General features: G+C 33.0%; 1 protein-coding gene across 3 annotated transcripts in view; it reads right to left on the bottom strand.

Moving 5' to 3' along the window:
• Positions 1-1768: 1768 nt before the first annotated feature.
• The window catches only part of Ecr (ecdysone receptor), a 76048-nt gene continuing 68238 nt past the window's right edge, over positions 1769-9578 (bottom strand). For all 3 annotated transcript variants that reach the window (XM_018459983.1, XM_018459984.1, XM_018459985.1), the window contains 3 exons: positions 7670-7927; positions 4158-4533; positions 1769-2013 (listed from right to left, as the gene is read on the bottom strand). In XM_018459983.1, coding sequence (XP_018315485.1) covers positions 1769-2013; positions 4158-4533; positions 7670-7927 — 879 coding nt within the window. The remainder of the gene's footprint in view (positions 2014-4157; positions 4534-7669; positions 7928-9578) is intronic.

Here is a 9578-nt window from a genome sequence, read left to right as displayed (position 1 = left end):
AGTTTGTATTAATAAAGATATTAATACACAATTTCAGACGCGCCATCTTGCTGCCGTGTAAATCCTTTCCAATCTTTCCTTCTTCACTTTTCTCGTTTTCACTCTAGTCTCTCCTTCTATCTCCCTCCCTTTCCCTCTTTTTCTCTCTTTCTCCCTCTGTCTAGTATAAACAATGCACATGCTAGCAAGATATATTATGCTGTATGAGTGATATAGACTCTATACTATTGTTATATATATCATATCTATTTTCTTTTCTTTTTCTTTTTCGCGTTTCATTTATGCGACGCTGCTTAACAGTTGTATACGTTAAGGGTTTCATTCCCTTCAATTTTTTTAAGATCAATATCTGGAAAAATGCTGTTACTGATAACTACAGATTTTAATCTTCGAATTTATTGATCTTCATCAGCAACATCGGCGATTGTTTAAATCATTTCTTCGCGATCATTCACGATTTTTTACAATTAGTTTCATCCTGCCAACATAATTTTCTTTCCCTTTCTTATAGTAACCGCACTTGCTGCTATTCATTTTCTCATAAATGACAAATGTGATAATACACGTTCGTCAAATATATCAATACCTTATAAATATAATACATTACATTTACATATCGATTGTGTGTAAGGATGTATCCAGGTAGAGGAAATAGCGATAAAATGTAAATTGCAGGTAGCTTTCTTTATATACCTTCAATCTCTGTTCTCTATGTATCACAGCCTGGGCCGCGCCACTGCCTTTCTCTTACAATGAAATATTTTTATTTCCATTCCTTTCCTTACTCCTATTTGGAACATGTGTGTTTCTGCGTGTATCTTTAATGTGCGAGGCCTTTCCTGTTCCACGTTTTTGAACCAATCCCACACGGTTCACGTAAATTTAACGCGAGCGACATAATATTTGCGATTGTATGAACAAAAAAAGATATTGATATGATTGAATGAGTATGATTGTTTCAATTTAAATACATGAAAATTATGAAAGTTGCAGATTTGATAAATGGCTATCTACAAAAGATCTACAAAAACCGATAATTTCATGAATCACACAGATATATCATTATATTTTATGAATCATTAATAAAGTATAAAGCAGGCGTCCAATTCTAACTCCGAAGCCTAAACGCTTCCCTCATTCTAGTCTCTTACGGAATGAAATGAAGAAGGTGAAGAATGAGATAGATGCTGGAACATCAGTAATGCTGGCGTACCATTATCTATCTCACTCATCATCTCTATTTTATTTTATTTGATTATAATGATTTAGATGAAACCTCTCTCATCACATATATTTAATCGTGTGCATCCTGATTAATATTTCGTTCTCAAATGTATTTTATCATTTATCATTTCCACACGTTTATAACTTTCCTTTTTTGCAGTATCATAAATACATAAATCTACAAAGAATCTCTATAAAGAATACAATGACTTTCTTTGCACACATAAGTCTCACGCGAATAATGTGGGACCGGTTTACATATGCTTGCCTTACAAGCCATATAAGGATCGATCAATCTAGGGTGACTAAAGATGGTCAATCAAGAAAGAACAAATGATCAAAATAAATCTAAAATAGCACTAATACAATATGTTGACTTGCGATGTTGAGGCAGTGGCATAATGGTGCACTAGTATAAGAATTACGCAGGCCGTTTTCCACGTCCATGCGTCCATCGACGTCATTGTCGCTATTGCTGCTACTGTGACGTCAAAAGATTTATTCAGCCGACCGGCGCTATCGCCATTAATCGGCGATTGGAAAACTAGGGCACCACGTCCCAGATTTCGGCGAGGAAAAGTGGCAGCTTCTTGTTCTTAAATTTCAGGTTCAAGCACATTTCACTGTTTTGATTACCAAGGGTTCTGAGTTCGGTTAGAACTGATAGAAGTTTAGCGAAGATCGTACCAGACTTCGGTCGACGACGATTATCCACATATGCTTTCAGAGTCTTCAAGTAGATTTCTTGAAGTTTCTCCACTTTTCTGCTTTCCAACAAATTGGGTCTTTCTGCAAAGCAATAACCATTATTATATACAGCACAGAATTTTCCATTGCAACAATATTATGTTATTGCAAATTGCAATGTAATTTAATAGAGATGTATTGTATCTAGAGTTAGAACGAAATCACATTTTGTCCTCCGGCCGAAACCGAGAACGAATATTCGATGATTGTAAGCAGGACCAAGCAGGACCGAGGTAAAGCCGCACTGCTCGGGCAAGGTTAATTGCAAATGGCATCTAATTATAAGAATCCATTCCGTTCAGTGAATTCCCTCCCAATTAGAGGTCATGAATCAGAACCACTTTTTCGGCTCGCGCGCTATCTAATTGGGTCTTCTTTTCTCTTACTTCGTGGACCAAACCACGTCTACTTTTGCTCTGCGTCGTCAATAGGGAGCAAGGACTATCAACTGTGAAACGCGAAACATGGGGCGGGATTCGTAGTCCATTCTTATTTTAAAACCGTCTTAAATAATGTCTTAAGATGCTAATACCCCACACAGCAAAAATTGATCTTAGGTACATCCTACAGATGTATGTCGAGGGATTTTCAAATATCCAGAGTACGTACCTGAAGAAACTTAGGAGGTATTTAGAATATACTGAGGATGTTTATATGTCCGCTTATTCTACATCCATAGGACATCATCGTTTAGATATCATTAGATTTCTGGATGACTAAATTTCATCCTGTCTTTATCCAGTGGACATCCTAAAATATCTTTTAGGATGTTAAACCCTTGTAGAAAAATACTACTGAGCATTACTGCGCAGTAGTACCTTTCTACAAGGGTATATCCGCGTCTCGGTACGATACAATATGCAGGAAATGAGTATGCGTCACAGAAACTAACTATGAATAACTATTTAAAAAAAGCACTTTCAGAGTAGCGATCATGTAATTTTTTCCCTAGGACAGAAACGTGAAAAGTGAAAATTTTTTATATGTATGTGTGTACATGTACGAACATACATACGTAAAAATTTTCACTTTTCATATTTCCGTTCTAACGAAAAAGTTGATGAAAACATGATCGCTACTCTGAAAGTGCTTTTGGACCCAGAGGCTCCATGAGCACACTCTGATCAAGCTAAGAGTAAGTGACGAACTCCATTTGCATACGCTTCTTTATAGGGATCCGCGTCATTTTCTCGTTACGGAAAACGAGTACCTCTCGCGGCAGTATTGCGTATTATGCCGCTTGGCTGCGCTGTGAGATAGACTCGTTTTCCGTGAAGAGAAAATGACGCAGATCCCTGTTCTGAGGGTCGTGCCACTTGGAGGTACTCCTTAAGGTCCCCCCTAAATACCGAATGCCTGTTTTCCATAATAGAGAGAGGATACCCAAGGACAAAGATATACACAGAGGTCGGATACTTTTGGGACAGACCTCATATACATACATATATAATATACAGTGAGTGCAAAAAATATTCGTACAAGGAAATTTTTTATAAAAAAAAGTCTTATTTGTAGAAAATAAACATTAATTAGCAATTTTATACAATGAATACATTCTGTTCTAACATAAACAAACGAGCTTCGCATATATTCCTGATTTTAAAAACTAAATAATTATGATTTTTAAGATAGTTATGATTTTTCAAAAATTATCTTGCATTTGCCGTGACTTATTTGTTTACATAGTTTTACGTAGCTTTATCAATTGTTATTAACCCTTCGCTTTTTAATTGTAATTAGAAGGTTGATAGTAAGTAAGTAAAATTTTGGTTGAAAATCATCTCGTTATTACGGTGTAACTCTTTAATAGAAGTATGACACACGAATGTTCTCACGAGGGTGGGTGAGGAACAGAAAATGACGAGTGTGAGAATAAAGATTAGGTTACTGTTTTAAATCGATAACGGTAACGAGTTTACTCTTCAGAAAAAAAAATGAGTTACTTTTATAATTTTCTTAATCCTGATCTATTTATTATAAGAACTATCCACTAATTTCAATTATTATCCATTGTTCTTTTTACGCTGTCAACTTTTACCCAGATAGTCATAAAGGCTTTTAGACATGCGTGTTTTCTGGATACAATACGGCATAATTCATAGAATAGATATTTAAATTAAAAATCACATTTATTTGGATACTTGATATATTTGACGCAAAACGTTATTATATTTTTTTATACATACCTGAAAAGATGACAATAGCTGTGAGCAAAGCATATTCGGCATTATTGACCCTCATGGCATACATTTGTCGACAGAATCGCAAAAGGTCTTCAATGGTCTCTCCCATTCCGGCAACATTATAACTGTCACGTGTATATGATTGATTGTTAGCAAAAATGATGCTATCGGTTTGCACATCATATTTTCTTGCCATCCGTAGCATCATCACCTCACTAGAGCATGCCTTCAGCAGAGTGATTTGATCTTCACGTAACAACTCGTTAAAGCCGGGTAATCTCTTCGAGAACTCGACGATCAATTGAACGGTCAGAATCGTGATTTCAGTAATATGCCTGAAACTGTAATCACTCGGATCCTCGCCTTCCATTGGTTGATTCTGAAAAACAAAACATATCATATCAAATGCAACATGATTTATCACATTAGCCTTATGTTTGTGTACAAATATTTTAACGTTAACCGTGTACAAGGATACAATTATAGGGTTAACAATCAAATATAGAATTAGGAATCTATAATACAATACTATAAATAAAATAACATAAACAAATGAGATATAATAGCACATTGAGATAAATGGATTGTTTATATCAACAAGACGCATACGGGCTGGGAAATTCTCCCTCATGCGGCGTATTAGCCAGACATAGCGCTTTCAGACTACCACTTATTTCGATCAATGCAACATTCCTTATCGGATACACATTTCGAATCAATTGAAGACATTCGAAACTTCGTCGATGACTTCATCGCTTTAAAGTCACCAAGCTTTTATCGTGGTGGAATCCGACAATTGCCCGACAGATTGCGTAAGGTCATTAATGTTAATGGAGAATATTTCCATGATTAATCAAAGTATTCATGTAAGTGAAAAATAAAGTCAAAGTTTGTGAAAAAACCGCCTCACCAAAAAAAAGGGAGGATGACCTGGCAAGCGCTCCACGCTACGAACCTCAAAAACTCGAACGGCGCATATATGTAGAAAAGGATTGAATTTAGAGAGTCGTGCCCATTGAGACTTTTGTTGAGGACGTTGAAGACAACAACATACTTTAATTTCAGCCAATTTAATCGGGGGATATTTTCCATAAGATCTATGCGGGATCCTTTATTTTAAGGACCCGGACCGAATCGAAACTGGAACCGAAAACCGTTTCAGAACCCCTTTTTTTAGTGAACTGAAACCGAAACCATATCCAAATTTTGTAAAGTTAATAATATCGAAACGATAACCGAACTGGTAAAATTTTATGTTTTTTTTTCGTTTCTTTTTTCGGTTCTTAATTTTGGATCTTTATCCTTGTTCTTAATTTTTATTCTGCCCGTTCCTTTGTCCAAATTACCAATGTTCAATCCAGTACTACCGTCGCCAGCACTCTTAACAACCGAAATGCAAATACCTCCAACACCTCATATGATATAAGAAATCTGGCGGAATCGTGAGACATATTAATGTAAACTTTTTTTTAAGATATTAACATTTTTTTTATTTAGATCATCCTTGTCAACATGTTGCAAGAATTTATTCTAAATCATGAAATTCAAGGATATATATGTAAACATCAGGTAATAATTGAGATCTATCTATAAGAATAAAATAAGTTGTAAGAAAGGAGAGAAATGTGTTTAAAGCACAAGTCAGCAAAATCTTCAAATTTCTCAGCACAATGATAATAACTAATAAAAAATTTTATTCTCGTATGCATTTTAATTTTATTAACTATCGAATTGGATATTGGACTAGAACCGTAATTCTAAAGTTTAGGATAGTAATATTATAAATGGTATTGATTGTCAATTTTTAATATTTAATATTTCAATTTTTAATTATTAAAAACATTTATTTTGTGCACTTTTCGGTCTATGCTTTCAACTATTATAATTCATATTAATTCATATTCCATTTTAATTAGATAACTACAAAAGCCGAATCATGGATATAGAATTCGAGTGCTAAGGACCGTGTGTAAGAATAAAATGCCCTTAATATCATTGTGCCGAAGAATTTTGCGAGGAAGATTGCGCTGACTTGTGCTAGGCATATTTCGAATATTGTCCACCTTGAAAAATTACAAATCCAAATTACAGACAAAAAAACCGTGCAATAAGGATCGTATGGAAGAGTAAAATGTTCTTAATATCGTTATGTTGACAAATTCGAAGGTTATGCTAACTGTTGTGCTAGCACTGCTAGTAGAACTTAGATATATAGTTTTATACTATCTAAATAGCTGATGCAATAGCTGATGCATAAACGTTGTAATCAAAATTTTTTGCCAAAAGTTATTTTTTATCATAACTTATATTATTATTACTTAAAAGTAACACTTTAGCACAATGTTAGCACAACCTTAACACAATTTAAAGAATAAAAGAAAAAGCAGAAAGGAGGACAAACTTAAAAATAATTTTTTAATGTATTTTTCATATTATTTTAATATTGGATTTTAATATTCAGGTAAAAACCTTAGCACGATTTTCGGAATAAATTAAATCTAAATTCTATAATTCCGATAAAATTAATTTGGCGAGCAGTTCAAATGATTACAAATATGGTATACTAGATGTTCAAAATAAAACGATACAAATTTTTATCTTGGAAACAAAGCATTTCGCAGAAAAATGTTTTAGTTGTATGACTTCAAGAGGGACCACTAAGCTGGTACCATTGGTTTGATCTTGGGCAGCGTTGTCAAAGTCAGGGAGAGGTCACTTTAAATTTTTTAAATGGAATTCCCTATTTTTCATTGCATATTCTTGTAAATTATCCCGAGAACTTTCCAAAATAAAATGTTTTTTCATTAAGGACTTTTCGAGTTTCAAGGCTTTAAAGTTACAGTACCGTCGACATTTAGCATTATCTTAGGTGTACGACCGACGGCTAAAACTTTTTGAGTATTGTTCAGAGTCATGATCTGAATAACATATGTCAAGGTCATTGGAGATTGTACCTCTTATTTTCATTTTTGCACTGAAAATTCATTTTTACGTAAAAACGCTTTATTTTGAATACTCAGTAGATATATGTATATATATGTAGTACATACAAATTCACATTGAATTATTTGAGCAGTAAAGATCCAACTTCGACCGTTATAGGCTTTTGTTTCCTATTTTCTATTGGTTGTGTTTTCACACTTACGTTCCAATAAGAAATTTTTATTGTTTAATTCTAAAAGTGGAAGGTTAACTTCGTACAGGCATAATTTTTTGAGTAACAAGCATCGAGGAACTATACAAAAAGTAATTATATAATTATATAATGAACAATATTACTATTTTATTTAAAAATGACATGGACAATCTCTTCAAATCATAAAAACAATGATCTGGGATGAATGTTTCCTCTATTTCGTAATTGTTTTTTCGAATCGTAATAATTTTAGTTAATAATATATTTAAAACAACAGATACTTAAGTGTGTTTTTCTTCTATATATTAATGTATTAAGAAGACAAAAAATTCAGAATAAAAATTTGTAATATAAATGAAACATAAAATTTAACACATACAGTAATTCTTTTTAGATCCTCTTCGCTCGGTTGTTCGAATTCACATTGAAAAGACACGAGCCTATTTATCAGTTCTTCCTGTTCAGGACTAATAGGCTTAACACAGGTGTAAGGACTGATAGGAGTAAGAATGCCGCTACTTCCGGATATGGACAACGACTCGGCTTCCGCTGGTTCGATTTTGACGCCCATTTGATCACCCATTCCAGCGCTGCCTGGTGAACCGTTCATTGTCGTACTGTTTGGTTTATCTTTTTCCTACAGAATATATTAAAACAGATATATAAATAGCTCGATAATAGAAAAGCTTCGTAAATCTAAGAAATTAAACGTAAACATCTCCAAGCAAAATAATTTGTATGGCTTTCTAGAATTGAAATTCTAACAAATTACCTTCAATTTGTATTTTTAAGAAACGGGAATTGTTTACGTTATAACAATGTACATTAGATTTTTGTTTAAATGATCATAGCACAACAAATACAAAAATATGAAAATATAACAAATACAAAAATTATATATAATCCTTACAAATAATTATTTGTATAAGGTAATTCAAAACGAGTGTAACAAATTTTAATAGATTGTTTGGGACAGTATTCTGGATATTGAATACAACAAGGTATGGAATTGAATATAATATGGATATTGAATATAATATGGTATATGGAATATAATAACATGAATGCCGACGATACCATAAATATTACATATAAAATTTCTCGGTAAATATTCAGAAAAGGGGAGCCATCTCCGATGACCTTGACCTTGACATATGTTGTCATGATCCTGAATGACCTCCACCAGGTTATAGGTGGCGGTCGCTGTCCGTTAAAAAGTTATTAACAGTTAAAGTTAATAATTATTTCATTGCTTTACACGAAAAATCAGATAACTAAGACGCAGGGGGGAGGGGAGGGAGTCATATTCCCTGGATCAGTTCACTTGATACTTCTCTCGTTGCCCAGAGTTGTCTGACTTTTCGTGTAAAGCAGCGAAATAATTACTAACTTTGATTGTTAAGAACTTTTTAACGGACAGCGACCGCCATCTATAACCTGGTGGAGGTCACTCAGGGTCATGACAACATATGTCAAGGTCAAGGTCATCGGAGGTGGCTCCCCTTTTCTGAATATTTACCCTTGCAAACTATTGACTTTAAAAAAATCTTATTTTATTATTTATGTACAGATTAACTCGAAGCATCAAATTAATATACAAACTATATAAATCAATTTTAAAATATTAATGTTGCTATCTCCCAAAAAATACATGTTAAGAAATCCTATATACTCTCTTTTACCATTATATCTGCTCCGAGGGATGAACCGCTGACAAAAATTGTGTACATCAATTGCCTCATTGTCAGTAATGCCCAAGTAATGCCCAATTTTTAATGCTCATTAATGCCTTGATAATGCTCAGTATAATGCATAACCTCATATCGCTTATTATAATACACGCTCATTATATAATAATTCTCTTAAATAATGCCTAAGTAATGCCTTAAATCTGTACATCGCAATGCTCTCAGCGGTTTACCCTTTGATTTGTTCCTTTGAATACTTTTAGTGTAACCTTACTTGTTAAATATTTTCTATATTTACCAAAAATAAATTATTTTAGATAATAATTTCTAATAACTGATTCTATAAAAGACAAAAAAAATTCCTTTAAATTAGTCACATATTAAAAAAATATAATTTTTGTTATTTAAAACACTTATTAGATTTGGATAAATCTTTCACATAAAATATGACTTAAAAAATGATTTTGAGATATGATAAATTAATATGAAACACATATTTTATATAATCAAATATTCATCATTATAGGGTAACTCTGATGTAAACGTCGCCCGGGAAAAAATAATTTTATTAATTATATAAAATTATATATAATTTTATAT

The sequence above is a fragment of the Mycetomoellerius zeteki genome, unplaced genomic scaffold (genome assembly GCF_001594055.1).
Source record: "Mycetomoellerius zeteki isolate Tzet28-1 unplaced genomic scaffold, Tzet1.0 scaffold9, whole genome shotgun sequence".
In the NCBI taxonomy this organism is placed as follows: domain Eukaryota; kingdom Metazoa; phylum Arthropoda; class Insecta; order Hymenoptera; family Formicidae; genus Mycetomoellerius; species Mycetomoellerius zeteki.
Note: the sequence above shows the minus strand (reverse complement) of the source record. Positions and strands in the feature narration are given on the sequence as shown.